The sequence below is a fragment of the Phyllostomus discolor genome, chromosome 10 (genome assembly GCF_004126475.2).
Source record: "Phyllostomus discolor isolate MPI-MPIP mPhyDis1 chromosome 10, mPhyDis1.pri.v3, whole genome shotgun sequence".
NCBI classification, from domain to species: Eukaryota; Metazoa; Chordata; class Mammalia; order Chiroptera; family Phyllostomidae; genus Phyllostomus; species Phyllostomus discolor.
In genome coordinates, this window is record NC_040912.2 from 30,977,453 (window position 1) to 30,999,347 (window position 21,895).

The 21,895-nt window shown below is 34.7% G+C and overlaps 1 protein-coding gene across 1 annotated transcript; it reads left to right on the forward strand.

Annotated features, from left to right (window-relative positions):
* Nucleotides 1–5,923: 5,923 nt before the first annotated feature.
* On the forward strand, nucleotides 5,924–21,050 carry LRRD1 (leucine rich repeats and death domain containing 1). Its single transcript, XM_028525144.2, has 5 exons — nucleotides 5,924–7,871; nucleotides 11,727–11,925; nucleotides 18,037–18,198; nucleotides 20,123–20,240; nucleotides 20,870–21,050. The coding sequence occupies exons 1-5, from the start codon at nucleotides 5,928–5,930 to the stop codon at nucleotides 21,048–21,050; spliced, it is 2,604 nt and encodes an 867-aa protein (XP_028380945.1). The 5' UTR covers nucleotides 5,924–5,927.
* The last annotated feature ends 845 nt before the right edge of the window (nucleotides 21,051–21,895 follow it).

Consider the following 21,895-nt stretch of genomic DNA (forward strand, 5'->3'; position numbering starts at 1 on the left):
ACAATACCCTCTAGGTCCATTCATGTCATTGTAGATGGCAAGATTTCATTCATTTTTTTATGACTGAGTCATGTTTCATTTGATATATGCACCACTTCTTTGTCCACTCATTTATTGACGGACACTTAGTTGCTTCCATATCTTGGCTATTATAAATAATGTTACAGTGAACATGTGGGTGCATACATCTTTTTATATAGTGTTTTGGGTTTCTTTGGATAAATACCCTGAAGTGGAATGGCTGGGTCCTTCTTTGTCTCTTATTACATAGCTTTTGTTTTAAAGTCTGTTTTGTCTGGTATAAGTATTGCTACCCAGGTTTTTGTTTGTTTCCATTTTCATGAAATATCTTTTTCCATCCCTTTACTTTCACTCTGTGTGTGTCTTATGATCTCAAGTGCGTCTCTTGTACATAACACATGTAAAGGTCTTATTTTGTTATCCATTCAGTCTCCATATATCTTTTGATTGGAGCTGTTAATCCATTGCATTTAAAGTAATTGTTCATAAAAGTCCTAGAAGAAAAGATAGAGAGTAAAATCTCAGACATTTTTTGTAGCATTTTTTTTCTGACGTATTGCTTTGGGCAAGGGAAACAAAGGAAAAATAAACAAATGGGACTAAATCAAATTAAAGGTTTTTTAAACATTTTATTTATTTTTAGAGAAAGAGGAGGGGAGGGAGAAAGAGAGGGAGAGAAACATCAATGTGTGGTTGCTTCCCACGCATCCCCCACTGGGGACCTGGCGGCAACCCAGACATGTGCCCCAACTGGGAATCAAACTGGCGACCCCTTGGTTGGAAGGCTGGCGCTCAATCCACTGAGCTACACCATCCAGGGCCAAATTAAAAATTTTTTCACAGCAAAGGAAACCATCAATCAAATGAGACAACAATCCACTGAATGGAAGAACATATTCTCCAATTATATAATACATCTTATAAGGGGTTAATATCCAAAATGTATAAAGAACTTAAAAACTCAACACCAAAAAACAAACAATCCAATTAAAAATTGGGAAAAGACCTTAATAGACACTTCTCCAAAGAAGACATACAGATGGCCAATAAATATATGAAAAGATGTTCAATGCTACTAATTATCAGAGAAATGCAAATTAAAACCACAATGAGATATCACTTCACACCTGTCAGAATGGCTATCATCAATAAATCAACAAACAACAAGTGCTGGTGAGGTTGTGGAGAAAGGGGAACCCTAGTGCACTGTTTGTGGGAATACACACTGGTGCAGCTACTGTGGAAAGCAGAATGGAGTTACCTCAAAAAATTAAAAACAGAATTGTCTTGTGACTCAGCAATTCCACTTCTGGGACTATATACAAAGAAACACAAAACACTAATTCGAAAGAATATATGTGTCCCTATGTTCACTACAGCATTATTTACCATAGCGAAGATATGGAAGCAACCCAAGTGCCCATCAGTAGATGAGTGGATAAAAAAGCAGTGGTACGTATAAAAATGGAATATTAGCCATAAATCGACAAAATCATACCATTTGTGACAATATGGATGGATCTAGATGGTATTATGCTAAGCGAAAGCAGTCAAAGACAAATACCATATAATTTCACTTATATGTGGAATCTAACAAACAAAATTAACAAAATGAACTAACAAACAAAATAGAAACAAACTCATAGATAGGAAACAGTCTGACAGCTGTCAGAGTGGAGGTGGGTTGTGGGGCTGGGTGAAAAAGGTGAAGATATTAAGGGGAAAAACCAAAACTGATAGATGCAGACAATATCTGCATCAGAGTGTGGATGTTGCAGATGCAATATCCACTCAGACATCCACTCAGAGTGGATGTGGTGGGGGGGGGAGTAGAAGGTGTAGGGGGAAGAGTGAAGGGTGGAGGGGATGTAGAAGGTGTAGGGGGAATAAATGGTGATAGAGACTTGACTTGGGGTAGTGAACATATAATGCAATATACACATGATGTATTATAGAATTACACACCTGAAACCTATATAACTTTATTAACCGGTGTCACCCTAATAAATTCAATTAAAAAGAAAAAATAAATTGTTGATACCTATGTATTTATTATCATTTTATTATTCATACTTTTAATCTTATTTTCCCTTCTTTTTAAAAAAGATTTTATTTATTTATTTTTAGAGAGAGGGGGAGGGAGGGGAAAAGAGAGTGAGAGAAACATCAATGTGTGGTTGCCTCTCTCACACCCCCTACTGGGGATCTGGCCTGCAACCCAGGCATGTGCCCTGACTGGAAATTGAACCAGTGACCCTTTGGTTCACAGACCAGCACTCAGTCCACTGAGCCACTCCAGCCAGGGTATTATTTTTCCTTCTTCTGAAAGAAAACCCTTTAACATTTCATATAATACTGGTTGGTGGTAATGAACTCTAGCTTTTTCTTGTATAGGAAACTGTTTGTGTCCTTCCATTGTAAATGATAGCATTGCTGGGTAATATAATCTTGGTTGTAGGTTCTTATTTTTCATCACTTTGAATTTTTCTTGCCAATCCCTTCTGGCCTGAAAAGTTCCTGATGTGGAATCAGCTGATGGTCTTACAGGAGCTCCCTTATAAATAACTGATTTTCTCTTGCTGCTTTTAGGATTCTCTCTTAGTCTTTAACTCTTACCATTTTAATTAAGGTATGTCTTGGTGTGGGCCTCTTCCGATTCATCTTGTTTGGGACTCTCTGTGCTTCCTGGACTGGTATGTCTATTTTGTTGGGAACTGCTCTGCCTGGTTTCAGAATCTGTAAAACACCCGCCCCGCCATGGCTCAGGCTGAGTGAGTGACCTTGGGACCATAAGCCACTGAGGAGATGAAGCTTATCTGCCTGGCAGGAGTGCCACCTCTGCACACTTTACTTCACCCTGCCGGGCCCTCAATGCTTGATCGGTTAGCCAATGATGGGTAAGATTCCTCAAGGGAGGGATGACCTAAGACAGGCATGATGATGGGGGCCCCTAGGGAAAGACTTGGGGGGCCTTTAGAAAAATGGGGTGATGGACCCTCGCCCCTTGGCTTTGACATAGCCTGAGTCCTCATTCTGTCTGCAAGAATTCTCCTAATCTCTTGGCTGCCTTACTTCCCCTGCCTGACTTAAGCCTGAAACAATGCTGGAGGTGGGTGCTGCCCTGTGCTGGAAAGGGCAGTTTCCCTAGGGCCTAAGAAAGAATGCATAAAATCCTATGAAACTTATTTTGCTAATACCTTCAAGTTAAATAATAAGGGACCAAGCAGGAAGTGAGTTTGTTCCCCAAAGTCTTATGGCCCTTTAACTATCTGACCCTGACTCAGAATAAGTCCTCAGAGTTCTTTGAATGTTAACTATTGTTTAATCATTACTACCTGACAATGACTGATGAATTTATTCCTGTACAAATTGAACCCAATAAAAGTCTGCCAAAGCAAGGGCTGGCACACACGCCTCTTGAGAGAGAAGCCGAGCCATCCCTTTTCCGCCACAGGACTCAGTAGTCCATGTGAATTTGTCTTGTATCTCATCCACAATGTCTCAGACCCCACAAGCCAGGGTCTGCATCACTATTTCCTTCACCAGGTTAGGCAAGTTTTCCGTCATTATTTTTTCACATAGGTTTTCAACTTCTTGCTTTCTCTTTTCTTCTAGCACCCATATGATGTGAATATTGGTACATTTAAAGTTGTCCCAGAGACTCCTTAAACTATCTTCATTTTTTGGATTCTTTTTTTTATGTGTATATTCTTATATCAATACCATATCATCTTAATTACTGTAGCTTTATAATAAGTTCTGATATTAACAGCAAGTCCTCCCATCTGGTTTTCCTTCTTTAAAAGTATCATGATTACCTGTGGCTTTTGTTTGTACAAATACTTTTAAGGATCAGATTGTCGAGTTGACAATCTGATCCTTAAGAATAAGGATAATACTAGGATTATCCTAGTATTATAGGATAATACTAGGATAAGTATTCTAGTATTTTCTAACTCCTTTTTCTAACTCATTTTCATTTTCTAACTCAAATTCATTTTCTAACTCCTTTTTGTTAACATCAGGAAGGAAATTGACTTTTATACATTGACTTTATATTCAACAACATTACTTAATGTTCTTATTGACTCTAATAATTTATCTGTACATGATCTTGGATTTTCTATATACATAATTATATTATCTGTGACTAATGGCATTTTTATTTCCTCTTTTATAATCTTTATACCTCTTTCCCTTGCCTAATGGCATTGGCTAAGGTCTTGAGTACTGTTTTGAATAGAAATGATGATAGGGATCAACATTTTCTTGCTTTCAATATCAAAGTTTTCACTGTTTCACTACTAAGCGAGATATTTACTGTAGTTTATGGATGCCCTTTAACAGATTAAGAAAACTATCTATTCCTCACTTGCTAAAAGTTTTCTTTAAAATCATGAAAAATGTTGCAGTTCATCAAGTGTTTCTCCATTTATTAAAGTATTTGTATGTAATCTCTTAATGTGGCAAATTATGTTAATTTTCTAATGTAAAATTTAAATGAGTATTGTTATATATTGTTGCTTTTTATAATATTTAGAACAGTTTTTGAATGTTTACAGTTTTTGCATTTTTGCCTTGAGCACAATTGACCTATAATTTTCTTTTTCATATTGTCCTCATTTCGTGTTAATGTAAAGGTTAGTATTAGTCTCATAAAACAAGTTGGAAAATGTTCCCTCACTTTCTGTTCTTTTGGGGAGTTTATGAAATATTGAAACATTGCTAGTTTAATAGGAAGGATTTAATTTAGGGAGCTGTGTAGACAAGTATTAGTAAACTTAAAAGGTAAGAGGGAACTGCAATAACGGAGATAGTAAATCTAGGAAGTAGTTATCATTTTGGGGATACAGATACAAAGGAAAGAGGTTGGGTTATTAAAAGTTACAGATTAGAAGAGGGACCTATGGGAGCTGGGACCCAGACATCTGAGGAGGGGTGCTGCCCAGCTGTTCAGGTACCTTAGAAATCACATAAAAGAATTAAAAGTCAGTCTTTGGTCCTTGAAAAGGTTTTACTTCTAGTTTGCTCTTACAAAAAGCAACTCCTCTTTTATTATTATTATTTTTAAAATTTTAATCATTGTTCAAGTACAGTTTTCTCCCCCCTACTCCCATTCCAGCCCACTCACCCAACCCTCCCCCCTTCCCCCCCCATTACCCCCCACCCCTAGTTTTTGTCCATGTGTCCTCCAAATTTGTTCCTGTTCACCCTACCCATTCCCCCCTGAAATCCCCTCTTCTCTCCCCTCTGGTCACTGTCAGACTATCCCCTATTTCAGTGTCTTTGGTTATATTTTGCTAGTTTTTTTTTGTTTTGTTTTGTCAGGCAGTGAAAGACAAATACCACATGATATCACCTTTAACAGGAATCTAAACAACAAAGCAACTCCTCTTTCTTTAAGACATTTTACTTCTACCTACCAAAAGATTGTCATAATACACAGAATTTTTTGGGACAAGACACTTCAGTATCATATATAAACCTACAATGTCCCCAATGCATATGGCACTTTGCATGTTGTATGAGGGGGTCACTGGCTATGCCCTTTGTCTTCCAAAAATCTGTTGAGTTCTTTCACTCCTTTATGTATCCTTTCTATTTTTTTATCTTTTTTATTCCTTTCTATAATTTTAATGTGATTTCAAGAGTATCATATGATGCATGAAATAAAAAAAACAATTCTTAGCCAGTAATCATATAATTTATTAGTTATAAATATGTTTATATTTATTAAATACTTATTTTAAAATAAAATGTGTATTGCAATTCATTTGTGATATTGACATTTTAATTACATCTCTTCTTTTAATATCAACATTTGTTTTCTAGGTTTAAAAGAAAACACATGAAAATTAAAACTGAGTTACAATCTTGTATTGGTATAAAACCTATCAGTAAATAAGATGTCTGAAAAGGAAGATAGTTCAGAAGAGGCAGAGGATACCACTAGTCAATACAAGAAAGAATTTGAATCACAGTTGGTAGAGGAACCTGGATTTATTAAAGAAATATCAGATTTATTAAGGGAAGCTTCTGATGAGAAACCTTCCCACCAGATTAGTGAAATGCATCCTACAATGGACACATCAAGTGCACATGATGATACATCCACATCCTTCCCTGAAAGTAAGTCTAAGGGAAATGAAGAACAAAGGGAAACTCAAGTATCTGAAAATGGCACTACATATGACATCTCACAGTCAACAACTGAAACTTCACAAAGTCCATCATTATTAGTATCTGAGATGACTGCTGAATCTCAGGCTTCTGTTGATTTCCTATCTCATGGTACATTAGGAAAAATTAGTCCACAACTCTCTGAAGAAAATGAGAAAGGACTTGGCTTAGGATCAGATGACTCAACCGTTAACCTGAAGGCCAAGGGTTTACAAAAATTCCCTAAGGAAATTTTAAAAATAAAATATGTAAAAAATCTATATTTAGATGAGAACCAAATCAAAAGTTTTGAAGGAGAAGACTTCAGTGAGTTGCGAGGACTTGAAATTCTGTCCTTGCAAGAGAATAAGTTATCATCACTTCCATCTGAAATTCAGTTACTTCACAATTTAAGGATATTAAATATCAGTGACAACCAAATATCACAAATTCCTAGAGAAATATTACAGCTTAGGAACATCAGTCAACTTTTTTTAAATAACAATGGCATTGAGAATTTTCCTTCTGATGTAGAAAGTCTTAGAAACTTGGAAATTTTAAGTTTGGCTAAAAATAAGTTAAGACATATACCAGATACTGTGTCTAGTTTAAAAAACTTGAGCATTCTCAATCTGGAATATAATCAGTTAACGATATTTCCTAAAGCTCTGTGCTTCCTTCCAAAGTTAATTTCACTAAACCTTACTGGAAACCTAATTCGCAGTTTGCCAAAAGAAATTAGTGAGCTTAAAAATTTAGGGAAACTTTTAATGGATCACAATAAACTTACATTTTTGCCAGTGCAAATTTTTCACTTGCTCAAAATGCAAGAACTCCAACTGACTGACAATAAATTAGAAGCTATTTCACACAAAATTGAAAATTTTAGGAAACTTAGGATTCTAATACTTGATAAAAATTTATTGGAAGAAATACCAGAGAAAATTGCCAACTGTGTAATGTTGGAATGTCTTAATCTTAGTGATAATAAATTAACAAAACTTCCTAAGAACATCTATAAGCTTAAAAATTTAAGAAAATTTTATGTAAACAGAAATAATATATTGAAAATACCTGAAAATATCTCACACCTTATTAATATGTTCAGTCTAGGATTTTCAGGAAATATAATCACAGATATTCCCATTGAAATAAAAAACTGCAGGAAAATAACTAAAATTGACTTGAGTTATAATAAAATAATGTACTTTCCGATAGGTTTGTGTGCTTTAGAACATCTCTATTATTTGAGTATTCATGGAAATTATATTTCAGAAATACCTGGGGATATATCTTTCAGTAAACAACTGCTTCATTTAGAGTTTAATGAAAACAAACTCCTCATATTTTCTGAGCACTTATGTTCTCTTATTAATCTTCAGTACCTGGATCTTAGTAGAAACCAAATAAGGAAAATTTCACCATCTATTTCCAATATGGCATCACTCCGTGTTCTTATTTTATGCTGTAATAAATTTGAAGCTTTCCCTATAGAAGTGTGTACTTTAGAAAATTTGCAAGTACTTGATATTTCAGAAAACCAAATACAGGAAATTCCTTCAGAGATCTGTAACTTAAAAGGAATCCAGAAATTAAACATCTCAAGCAATCAGTTTATGAATTTTCCTATTGAACTGTGTCAGCTTCAATCCCTGGAAGAGCTGAATATAAGTCAAATAAATGGGAGAAAGGTAAGAGACTGATATTTTTGGTGTGGGGGAAAGATGGCACTGGAGGGGGTCAGAATCTAAGCTGTAGTGAATGTGTATGTGTTTTTTAAATTTAGATAGACTGTTTTATTTTTTAAAGGATAGGCTTTTTTTTAACCTCAAACATAGCTTATATATACACTTCTCAACACAAAGCTGTATAGAAAAACGTTTCATTAAAATGAAATGCCAAGAAAAGCCAACAATTTTATTCATTTCTTTTTATTTTAGTTTAATTATGAGTTTTATTTTTTAAAAGATTTTATTTATGTATTTTTAGAGAGAAAATAAGGGAGGGAGAAAGAGAGGGAGAGAAACATCAACGTATGGTTGTCTCTTGCGTGTTCCCAAGAGGGGATCTGGCCTGCAGCCCAGGCCTGTGCCCTGACAGGGAATCCAGTGAGCGACCCTTTAGTTCATAGGCCTACACTCTGTTGTAACCCTGGCTGGTGTGGTTCAGTGGATTAAGTGCTGGCCTGTGAACCAAAGGGTTGCTGGTTTGATTCCCACTCAGGACACATGCCTGAATTGTGGGCCAGGTCCCCAGCTGCAGGTGTGTGAGAGGCAACTACAAGTTGATGTTTCTCTCCTTCTCATTCTCCCTCCTTCCCCTCTCTAAGGATAAAACAAGTAAAATCATTTTTTAAAAGTTATATATTAATATAATCACATCATTGGAAATTTGGAAAATTGAGAAAAGTTAAAAAAAAATTCTACAAGCACATTACTATAATATAACTATTGGTCATATGTTGACAACTTACTTTTAGTCTCTTTTTGTTTTCTTATGTACATGGCTTTGTAAGCAATTAGAAAAAGATTACATTCAAGTTTAAATTCTCCTATTTTCACTTAATGTGTCATAAGCATTTCCCCATGATATAACATAATTGTTATAACAATACATTGTTATGTAACTAATTTCTGTTAAGCATTTAGAGATGATGTGATTTTTTTCATCATCATAAATAACCCATATGATGAACTTTATAAATATAGCCTTTTTGTATTTTACTATTTCTTTAGGAAATTTCCCCTTAATAATCCCTAGGTCAATGGTAATAAATGTTCTTTTAGTTTAGCATTTAATTTTACTCAAACTATAAGAGTGAATTTTATGAACTAATTAAAAAAATAAAACATTACTGATTTATACTGACTTGTATTAATGAAAAGGATATTATCTGGCTACCTTTAATTTGACCATCACAGTCAAATTAAAGTCCTTTGATAGAGGCCAGACTATTATCTACAGCAAGATTTCCCAAAGTCTGTTCCTAAAAAAAAAGTACTGTCATGACCTGCTCCAAAAGAAAAAAGAAAGGAAGGAAGAAACGAAGTAAAGGAGGGAGGGAGAAGAGGAATAAAAAAAAAGGTGGAGGAGTTCCTATTATCAAATAGGTTTGAGAAGCACTGGGTTCTCTCATAGAATCACAGTAAATGTCAGCATATTAAAAGTTCTCAAGGGTCCTGCACTAAAGAAACTGGTTTGTGTCTATTTAACCCATATTTCCCAAACTAACCTTATGTTTTTTAACCCATCACCTACTATACGTTTTCAGAAAGGCTACTCCTGGAATAGTTGCTTAAGTTAGATGGAATTAATAATGACACATATTGTATTTTAAAAGATGTGTTTGTATTAAAAGACACTTTTTTTCACTTAATCAATGAATTCCTTAGCTAATTTATAATCCTTTTTCTCCTGTATCTTACTGTGGAAATCTACAGGTTGTGCTCTTAATTTTCTCTTTACTTTTTTAATTTTTTAAATTTATTCACTTAGAGAGAGAAAGAGAGAGAGATCAGTTTGTTGTTCCATTTATTCATGCATTCATTAGTTGATTTTTGTATGTGTCCTGACCTGAGATCAAACCTGCAACTTCAGTGTATACAGATGACACTCTAACCAACTGAGCTACCCAGCCAGGGCAATTTTCTCTTTGCTATTAACTCCTTCCTAGATCTCACCACACCATGAACATGATCCTCAAGTCTACAAAACTGCAGCTGATCTCTCACCAGTGGTCTAGTCCCATAGTTCTTAATTTCCCCAGAAATTCTATTCTTTTACTCTTTTATTGTTTCAAACCCAACATAACTTCAAACTTATCTTTCTTCCTTTCCAAATCTCTCCATTACTGTTTGTGATGCCACTGTCTTTAAACCTGCCAATCTAAAAATCATGGAATCATCTTTGACTGTTCCTTTTCCATTACCATTACACTGAATCTTACACCAAAATAGTCTCATTTTTTCCTCTGAAAAAGCTCTTTGGATCATGTCCCTCATTTTCCAGTGTCACTGTCTCCATCCTGATCCATGGTCATCACTCACTTCATGCCTAGACTACTCCAGGAGCCTTCTGACTATTCTCTTTCATCCAGTCTCCTCCCTTTCATCAGAACTTGTCAAAACCACCATACTTCATTCCAGAGGACTGTTCTCAGGAATCCAGATTGTGTATCTATTGCCTACTCAGAGTGGGTAGTTGCAAAGGCACCAGTCCACCTCATTAATGCATCATTTTAAAGGTCAACAGACAGAAAAAAATGTGGTTTACAAATGTCTTCTCAAAAAGAATATTCTATATGTTGGAAAGATCACTTTGATAACTTCCTCCGGGTGGAGGTGACATATCCAAAGGATTAGTTTACATAATAGCAGATGGTCACTAAACAGTCATCTGAAGGTTAGTCAGGTTAAACACTGGGCTTTTATTTTGCTAAGTGAAGAAGGATGCACAAAAGGAATCTTCCATCCTAGCTCTATCATCACACGGTTCTCAGGCATTTCCTTTAATAAATGTTGAGCAAGTAGTTAAAGAATATGTTTGAAAATTGTGAAACTATGGATCTGCCCACGTGTCTTGATCTGCCTCCTACCTCATAGGCCCAGCTCTTAAGACTTCCCATAGCCTAGTTCCATGTTCCTTCTCCAAACATACCTCTCTCTCTAAACATCCACATATCTGCTATTGTACTCTTTATTTTGGCATTGAATTACCTATTACTTAATGCTGTTTCCTGATTGTTTCACATGCATATACTTTCTTCCCTGAACCACATTTTACTCTCTTTGAAGCTAGGGACTGTCTCTTACATTTTCTTTATATATCTGGAAGGACCTTGAGCACAATATTCAGTATTTACCTTGCCTGGATATTTCTGAAAGACCCATATATTCAAAATTCTTTTATTCACTCTTAGTATTTCCTTTATTTCAAAAGCCACTTGTGATGGCCTTATTTCTCTGAATGCACATATTTTTTCTTTACCTTACCAGAGTATCCTAATTTCTGTTATTTTGCAATACTTTTTGTACTAGGAATATTTATTTGAGGTTACATTACCAAACTGTATGAATACACTCTAAAGGAGTTTATTGAGCATTTACTCAAAATGCACCATGCTTAGGAACATGTACACACAAGGAAAACACACAAGGAACTACTAAAAAGCAATGTTGATAAGAGTAGGAATAATTAGATCCACTGTGGCACAGAATAATTGGGAAAAAATTCAGGCAAGAGAAAAAATTAAAGCAGAGTCAGATTTAGCAAGGGAAAAGAGGGATAAGGTGGCAATGAACATTTAGTGTCTGGAGAGAGAGGAAAGTGGATTAGCAAGCCCAGTTAAGTTGGTAGCACAGGTCAGACTGAGGAGGTACTCAGATGCTACATAATATGTGGGTTTTAGCAGGGAAGGGAGTCACAAAAAACTTATTACATAGTGAAAACGTCTCCTTTTTAAGGCAAAAAATTCCTTCAATTTGATTTTAGAAGTTTTAGTCATACAAATATTTATTTTAAATATAATTGTTTAATTTTTGTTACAGTTAACAAGACTTCCACAAGAGCTGTCTAATATGACTCTACTTAAAGGACTTGACATCTCAAATAATGCCATCAAAGAGATTCCAGAAAATATAGGGGAACTGAGAAGTCTGGTTAGTTTAAATGCAAACAACAATCAAATAAGTTATCTGCCCCCATCTTTTCTATCTTTAAACAAACTCCAGCAACTACAATTGAGTGGTGAGTGTCAGGCATAAACAATAAGTAGAATTATTAGTGTCACTGTTGCAAATTTTACTAACAGGAAAGAAGGACAAACTTATCTGTTTGTAGTAGTAATGTAGTAAGTGCCTATTGGAAGGAAATGACTATCATAGGTACAGAAAATGTGAGCAGAGCATAAGGTCCAGTTCTTTCCCTGAAAGACATTATAATCCAACTGGGGAACCTGAACTTTTTTTTATTGTCTTCTCTGCCTATACCATTTCTTCCCTTTCTGAACCTGACCTCATCCCTCCCTGTATACACAACTATCTATACAACCTTTGGTCAGCATTCTCTGTTTTCCCTTCTCTGCTGGCTCCCCTGATCCCACTCCTATACCCTATAATATTCTAATACCTTATAACCTTTTACAAAGTAAATAACTAATTCTAAAGAATTCCCAAGGCACAACAAATACTAGACTGGTATTTTAAAAATTTTATTATGAAATATTTCAAACTTACAGAAAATAAGCACAAGTGCACCTATTTCCAGAAATAAAGAATGTTGATTTGTGATATTTGCTTGAAATATTTTTGATTGTTAAGAAATAAAATAATAGAGTCGAAATTTCTTTTGTACCTCTCCCCAAACTAGAAGTAACCGCTAAACTGCAATTGGTGTATATCTTTTTATCATCCATGTTTTTTATATATATGGATGATATATACACACATATATATACATATGTATGTATATATATGTGTGTATATATATCCATAAAAAGTATTTTGCTTTTAAACTTCATTAAAACTTCACTATATGGTTTGTAATTTACCATTCTGTAACTTTTTTCATTTGTCATATTTTTAAAATTAATCCATGTTAATATAATATATACATAGACTTGTTGCATTCATTTTTAAATGCTGTATAATATTAAATTATATGGTTAAACAACAATTAATCAATTATCCTGTTGATAGACACTAAAGTTGTTTCCAATTTGTTTGCTACTCTACTATAAATATCTTTGTACATGTTCCTGGTATTTATCAGCACTGAGTTTTTTCTCATTACAAAAGTAATACACATTTATCACAAAAAACATTAGAAGAAAACATTAATTTGAAAGTTAATATCCTTTATAAACCCACACCCAAAGACAACCATCACTAACAGATTTTTCCTATTATTCCATCATTCTCCTCCATATTCTAATCATACATTTATTCATTCAATATTTCCTGAGTTCCTACCATGTATGAGGCACCATTCTAAATGCAATAAAAATTATGTGCACTGAGTTTCTTTAGTGCACATAGCTATCAGTAGAATTGCTGGATCAGAGGATATATACATATTCATCTGCACCAGATTTGGGTAAATTGATCTCCATAGTGGTTGTACCAGCTAACTGCAAGAATAGTTGAGTTTATGGAATTATATATTTTTTTCAGTTAAAAGTAATCTTTACAATTTTTAATCCTCACCTCAGGATGTGCTTATTAATTTTAGAGAGACAGGAAGACAGGGAGAAAAACATCAATTGGTTGCCTATCGTACATGTCTTGACTGGGGACCAAACCTGCAACCTAGGCATATACCCTGACCAGGAATCAAACTCACAACCTTTTGGTTTATGGGAAACACCCCAACCAACTGAAACACCAGCCAGGTGCAAAAAAGTAATGTTTATAATGGCAGGGAGCCCTCTTAAATTTAGAGAATTTTCAGATTAAGAATGAAGTTTCACCTTTTTGTTATCACTGTACTACTAGTACAGTGAAACCTACAGTAATGCATCAATATTTAGATATAATGCAACTGGCATTTTTCTCCTGAATTCCCAGAACTCCCAGTAAACTGGCTATTAGTCATTAGACATTAGTCATTTCGTTAACTTTGCAGTAAGTCACAATGATAGCCCTGCAATTGAATTTTTTGGTACCACTTTTCTAGAAGTTTTACCATATTTTAGGGAGGTTATTTGTCCAAGTGTAGGACATGGCATATTCCACCCATTATTTTTGCATTATTTCTGACCACAACCTTCTGGCCTGCTGGAGCACACAAATATCAACTGGAAGCATAATTCTCCAGAGGCCTTCTAGTACAAAATCAAGACAGAATGGGGAGATCACGGACTTTTTTGAAAGCTTAGCCAGCTCTCTGTTAGTTCCCAAAATAATTAGAAAAAAATATCAGTCAGGATCCAATCAGAACACAGAGACCACAGCATTAGTTAATGACCAAGTACGTTATTAATGATGTACGTGAAAGTATGAAAAGAGAATCCTAGGGTTATCTCACAAAGGTAGCAATGGTAGGAAGCAATAAATAACTACCCAATGTCTGAAATTAAAGTTGGCATTATTAAAACTTATAAGCTTAAAGGAGAGGCCACGCTGAAGTGAAACTTAGACATCTGAGGATGGAACACTGCCGGGCTGGTGCTGAGTTCTCTGAGCTTGTGTGTGTGTGTATGATATAAAGCGACTTTTGCCAGTGTTGGGAAAACTGCAAATTGCACTCAGCTGTGGCTATGGCAAGGCACTGGTGTTCATGGGGTAAAAGAGTGTTAAGCCCACAGATATAGGTTTGGAGCTAAAAGGCAATTGCTAAACAATTGGCATATCCACAGTCACCAAATTTTATAGCCGAATTTAAAGTCAGAAAGGCTGATTTCAAGTCTTATAATTTAATGTTTCCTCCATTCATAAAATGAAGCTAAGAGGAATGTCCATGCCATAGATTTGGTGTGACTAAAGGAGATTTTAAAAGCAGGGAGCATACTGTGAAAGCACTACTAAACAAAAGACATCTTGTGAATAAACCCCCTCTGTCCCACTTTTTAGTGAATTTAGGAAGATTACCTCTTAGAACCTCAGTTTTTTCATCAGCAAGATAGGAAGGCTTTAACTTCTTCTGCTTGTCCATAAAGCTGTTGTGGGAATTAGATAAAACTTATGAAAATATTGATATTTTGACAAATGTGAGACATTTCACCAATAAAAAGGGATTTAGATACTCATTTCTTGCCTCATAGCATGGGCATTAGAATAGAACAGACCTTAGAATTCTAGCCCCATACTTCCCTAGGAAGTTTTTTTTTTTTTTTTTTTTAATGTTGAGCTCTGTTCCTAGTCCGTAAATGGAAATGATATCTACTATTTGGACTGTGAGCATTAAGTGATTAATCACTAAGCACAGAAATTGATGCGGTATAGATTTAACAGATGTTAGTGCCTCTCCTCCAGGAGCTGAAAGATCAAACAAAAGGAAGGCAGATAGATGGACATGTAAGCTGTTTGTAGTTGTCCTCAGAGAGAAGAACCTCACAGTTCTCTGTACAGATCTGCACTGATGATGCCATCATGCAGGCTTTCATCATCTCCTTTCTGCAAGACAGCTAGTTATGCCAGTGCAGTTGTATCTGTTGTTTACACCTGGCATCCATCATGATGGTCAGTGCCTGTGCTAAACCAGTTGTTAAATATTTTTAATATTGTTAATTCTTACATGGATGAATATAACACCTTCTGAAAGGACTCCCACCTATACTCTCTCTCTCTCTCTCTTTCGTTATTGCCAGTATTTTAAAATACTTTTTATTGATGTATATACATACCAGAAAAAGTACATATTGCTTCAAAAATTAAAACTAAAGATAGAACTACCATATGATCCAGTAACTCTACTTCTGTGTATTTATCTGAAAGAAACAAAAACAGAAACTTGAATATCTATGCACCCCCATTTTCATTGTAGCATTATTTATCTAAGTGTCCATCAATGGATAGATGAACAAATAAAATGTGGCATGTATATGCAGTGGAATATTATTCCTCCATAAACAGAAGGAAATCTTGCCATTTGTGACAACATGGATAAATCTTGAGGATGTTATGCTAAGTGAAATAAGTAGAAAAAGACAAATACCATATGACTTCATGTATATGTGGACTCTTAAAAATGAAACAAAATTTGTAGATAGAACAGATTGGTGTTTGCCAGAGGTGGAGGGGGGTGAGGGGTGGGCAAAATGGGTGAAGGGGCTCAAAAGGTACAAACTTCCAGTTATAAAATAAATGAATCATGGGGATATAATGTACAGTATGATGACTACAGTTAATAATACTTTATTGTATATTTGAAAGTTGCTAAAAGAGTAGATCTTAAAAGTTCTTATTGTAAGAAAAAAATTATAATCATGTATGGTGACAGATATTAACTAGAATTATGATGGTGATCATTTCATCATATATACAAATATTAAATTATGTTGCTCACTTATAACTATTATGTTCATTATATCTCAATTTTTAAAAATGTATGTATTGTAAGTGTACAGCTCAATGAATTTTCACACACTGAAAAAACCCACATTTCAGGATCTAGATCCAGAAATACCTTTTTGCTTTCTCCAATAATTTCTCTCCCTTCTCTCAACCAGGGTTAACTATTATCATGATTTCCAATAGTGTGCCTTAAATGAAACCTTTTGTACCTGGACTTCCACTCAACACTGTGTGTGCAAAATTCCTATTATTCTGTGTAGTTGTAGACCATTCACTCTTAATGCTGTATATAGTACACTATATGAGTGTATTCTTTTATTTATTGTGCTATTGATAGAAATTTTATAGGAAAGCAATTGTTTCCTTGTGGTCAGCTAAGGTGCATGATTTCAATCCTTTTAAATTTATTAGGACTAGGTTTATGGTCCAGCATATAGGCTACCTTGATAAACATACCATTTACTCTTAAAAAATATTCTGTAAATATTAGGTACAGTGTTTTATGAATTGATATCCATATAGGGGTAGTTGGTTGATAGACTTGTTGGACTCTCCTATCTTTACTGGTATCTATGTTTTGCTATGTTAATTGCTTAGAGAGGGGTGTTAAAATCTACAACTATGGATGAGGAATTGTACATTTTTGCTTTGTCAATTTTTTTCACATATTTTGAAGGACTGTAATCCCCACTTGAGGGTGGACTAGGCTTAGTAACTCCACTCTAAGGAACAGTATAGAAAGGAAAAAGAAATCCAAACATTATATTGAAGAAACCTGGCAGACTTTGTTTTGCCAAGGGATCAAGTTTAATAACCCTACTGATGTCATGGGGGTATCAGGTACCCTGATGTGATGTGATGTGATGTGATGAGAGACTTCACCTCTGTGGTATTCTTTCCAAAAACCTATAACCACCACCTATCCATGAGAAAACAAATCAGATAAATGCAAGTTAAGGAATATTCTACAAAATACCTAACCTGTACAACTCAAACTGTCAATATCATGAAAAACAAGGAAAGACTGAGAAACATTTGCCACAGACCAGAGGAGACTAAGAAGACATAACTATGCAGTGTGCTATTTTGGATTAGATTCTGGATCACCAAAAGGACACTGATGGAAAATCTAATGAAATCCAAAGATATCCAAAGTTTATAAAATAGAATGTGCCAATGTTAGTTTCTTAGATTTGAACAATGTAACACAATAACACCATGAGGTAACATTAGGGAAAACTAAAACTAGCTGAGTATACAGGAACTCGTTACAATTTCTGCAACTTTTCGGCAAACCTGAAATTATTCCAAATAAAAAGTTTATTTAAAAATTACCATTACACCTACCCTGTAAAGTGTTTTCCTGTATTATGAAGGGAAAGACTCCTTTCTCATTTAGCCATCCTCTATAAGAGAAAGGAACCACTGCTGTTTCTATACCTCCTCAGTAAGAACTGATTATTCTTATGATTTGCCAGCATTTTGAGGGTTCTCTGGTGCTTTGCCAGTGAGACACAGTAGATACCCTATAGATAGTTGTTATTTGTATTCATAGATTACTTTCTTTTTAAAAAATATTGTTTTCATTTATTTTTGGAGAGAGGGCAAAGGAGAGAGAGAAAGGGAGAGAAACATTGGTGTGTAAGAGAAACAACAATCAGTTGTCTCTTGCACATTCCCACCTGTGGACCTGGCCTGCAACCCAGGCATGTACCCTGACCAGGAATCGAACCAATGACCTTTAGGCTTTGCAGAACAATGCCCAACTCACTGCACCACACCAGTCAGTGCCATAGTTTTCTTTTACAGAATGGTATAATTAAATTAAAAATTGTTTTTCTATTAGGAAATAATCTTACAGCCCTGCCAAGTGGTATCGATAACCTTATTTCACTGAAGAATATAAATTTTGACGATAACCCTTTGCTGAGACCTCCAATGGAAATCTGTAAAGGAAAACAGCTGTATACTATTGCACGCTATCTACAGAGGGCAGATGAAAGAGACGGTAAGTGATGAGTTTGTGATTTAAGTTATTTCTAGTACTATCTGTAAATTAAAAGACAGTTTGTTTTAACTAAAGGCTTTCATTCTGGCAGAGACATTAAAATATTTATCATCTTCCCTTTTCATAAGATTAGCAGTATTTGATTATAATTCAGATTATTCAATCTGGGTCCAAAAAATTGAAATTGAATCACTGAAAACAGTTAAGTTCAAGTGGAGCAGTGGGCTGCTTCCCACCTATGATCTCATTGCCCTTCAGTAGGTTTTTCATCATGGTTGTTGCCAGACTCAGAGAATCCACAACCATATTTCTCCATCACTTCTGATTTGTATCACCATATGTAGTTGTTCTAAAAGTCACACTTGGCTTTGAAGGAGTCCACAGATGTTTTCCATTGATGCCAGTCGAAGTTTTTGGCCCACTATAATCACCTGTCTGCAATCCTTAGACAGTCTTCATTCCTTTTGTCCTTAAGTGCTCCTTTAGTTGTCCTGATTATTTCATAGAGATGTCCATTTTCTTTAAATGTCCTCCCATTGGTCCAAATGCAGACTGTTTTCTTCAAGTCTCTAGGAGGAAAGTTTCACTTCTTTCCCTGCAGCTGGGTTCCCAACAACTATGCTTTTTCCATTGACTCTGACTTTGTTGCTTATTGTCAACCTTCAGGATAAATCCAGATTTAGGACCTCCATTTTAATGCAGCATTTAAGAAGTGAATATTGTTCTAGAAATGGGGCTGTACAAAATTATCCCTCCAAATTATTCTATCATGTACCCTTGCCTTAGGTAATCAGAAGCTTACATCAGCATAATCACATAACCTAATGAGATGGTCACTAAAAATGTATACTCTTCTTGTAAGACACAATGTATATCCATATTCAGAAGGTTTTATAAGACTTGAAACTCATTGATGGGAAAAAATCCAAGAAATAAAAGTCATTTGCTGTTTTCTCTCACTTGCTAACCAAGCCTGTTCGGCTAATTATTATCATAAAAAGAGACATATTGTGATAACCTCATTTCTATAAAATAAAGTTTTTAGGGGTTTCCAAGGATCCCCTACAACAGTATTAATACTGTTACCTAATAGGATAGATAACACCTATCTATCTTACTGAGAAAAGGGCTGTAAACTTCATGACTGAACCTCCTTGCTAAAATTCTGTTACTCGAATTCTTCAAGAAGGAGGATTCATATGGTTCTAGCCTGTATGACAAAAGTACAATGGGCAGTGGTAACAGATCAAAGTCAGCAAAAATAAGAACTCTAGCCATCTCCTTTCTTTATGCCTGAGGGGCCTTCATACTGTAGGATGGGTGCCCAGAGAGAGTAGAGAGGATGTCATCATGGGAGATGCATTTATTGTGCAATTAACAAAAAACATGAGTCCCTTCCTACAAAGTTTACTTAGAATATTAGATTTTCATTTTTATCATTAGCATATAATCTAGCTTGAGGAATTAATAGTATGAATAAAATAAACAGAAAACAACATATTTGAGATGATTACAGAGGGGTTAGAGATTACTAGTTCTTAAAAACTCCTGAAATACCTTAGGTGAACAACAACAAAATGAATACAGTTTAAATTAGCTAGAAGCTTTTTTCCCCTCTATATCTAAGACAGCATTCATCAAATCAGTTATTTGAATATAAAATGTAAATATATACAATATATTTACAGTAGATGTGAACTTGGCTTCTCAAGGCAATATATAAAAAAACACATTGTATATATAAAAAAACTGGCAATATATAAAAAAAGCCAGTTTGTATATCTGGTCTGCATTTTACTTTCCAATTTCACTTGTCATACACATTTGATAGGGGCAGAGAAAAAATGTAGATACAATATTAACTTAAAATAGATCATATTTTTCAAAAATCATGGACTAAATTTTCTTTCATGTTCAAATGTAGAGAAAATCTTAGAGAAGATCTTCAAGATAGTTGCCAACAATATCACTAAAACAAACTTTAAATTTTTCTGTCAAAAATTAAGCCTGGTATTCTCAGAAACGGATATGTCTACAAAGAGGTATGTATGAATGACAACATATGGTATAAGCTTATTCTTATGCTCTGATTTATCTTATACTAATATCACATGGCTCTGAAACATTCATATCAACATGAACTCTAATTTGCTATAAAACAGTGATTTTAGTTTATTATATATTTGAGATCCACATGAGTATAAGTAGTGGTTAAGAATAAGGGATCTGAGGACAGAGTGCTTAACTTTAAATCCCAACCAGTTTTGTGACCTTAGATAAGTCCTTTAACTTTTCATCACATTCCTCACTAGTAAAATGGATATACTTACCTAATAGAGCTGTCATATGATCAAGTTATAAAGCATGTAGTAATGAAGCAATAATGTACTGGTTTTTACTAAATAATCCATAATTATTTTTTTGAGATCTTGAATAAATCAGAATTAAATGTTAATTTAATTGTTGTTTTTCTACAAGGAAGCAAGGGGTGACATAGGGTTAACATTTCCTCTCTATGTGCTAAACTCTACTAAATTTTTATATGGACTGTCTTTACCAATTAATTTAATCCTCATTTCAATTTGGTAAATTGGTTTAAAAATCTAGACATATAGTATTTAAGTAGCTTAAAACAATGTTTTTACATTAATTATTATTAAATTTTTTTCAGCACTGTTTCATTAAGTGAGGGAGTCCACCAAACACTTACCAGGTGGAGAATGGAAAATAACAAATTGTCCACTGCTGCTTTAAGAGACCAACTAATTCGGGCGCTAACTATGATAGGAGCATATGAAATTATTGACAAAATAACCGTTTTAAAACTTTCTACATGTACAATTAAATTTTGAACAGTGTATCCATAATAAAAAACTGAAAGCTTATGATGTATACTTCTATAATTAAAACTACATGTAAGATAATTACATGTCATATCTCTTTACATACATTTCTTTTTAAAAAAATATTTTTATGATTATCCTACTATAGTTGTCCCAATCATTTCCCCTTTGCCCCCCTCCACTGGGTATCCCCCATTCCCTCTGGCAATCCCCTCACTTAGTCATGTCCATGGGTCATGCATATAAGTTCTTTGGCTACTCCATTTCCTATATAGTACTTAACATCCCCCTGTCTATTCTGTACCTACCAATTTGTACTTCTTAATCTCTGTACCTTTTCTACCTTTCCCCTCAAAACCAATAACCCTCCAAATAATCTCCATATCTATGATTCTGTTTCTGTTCTGCTTGTTTGCTTAGCTTGTTTTTTAGGTTTAATTGCTGATAGTTGTGAATTTATTGCCATTTTAATGTTCATAGTTTTTATCTTCTTCCTTTTCTTAGCTAAATCCCTTTAACATTTCATATAATAATGGCTTGGTGATGATGAACTCCTTTAGCTTTACCTTGTCTGGAAAACACTTATATGCTCTTTGATTCAAAATGATAGCTTTGCAGGATAGAATAATCTAAGTTGTAGGCCCTTGGTTTTTATCACTTTGAATACTTCTTCCTAGTCCCTTCTTGCCTGCAAAGTTTCTTGTGAAAATTAGCTAATAGTCTTATGGGAACTTCTTTGTATGTAACTATCTGCTTTTCTTTTGCTGCTTTTAAGATTCACTTTTTATCTTTAACCTTTGGCGTTTTAATTATGATGTGTCTTAGTGTGGGTCGCTTTGTGTCCATCTTGCTTG

What these genes read in the sequence shown, in the direction of transcription:
- LRRD1 (XM_028525144.2), top strand. Translation starts at nt 5,928, where the DNA reads ATGTCTGAAAAGGAAGATAGTTCAGAAGAGGCAGAGGATACCACTAGT. An exon ending in CCAGCAACTACAATTGAGTG is followed by an intron (nt 11,926 to 18,036) that starts GTGAGTGTCAGG and finishes TTTTTCTATTAG; the next exon opens with GAAATAATCTTACAGCCCTG. An exon ending in ACGGATATGTCTACAAAGAG is followed by an intron (nt 20,241 to 20,869) that starts GTATGTATGAAT and finishes AATTTTTTTCAG; the next exon opens with CACTGTTTCATTAAGTGAGG.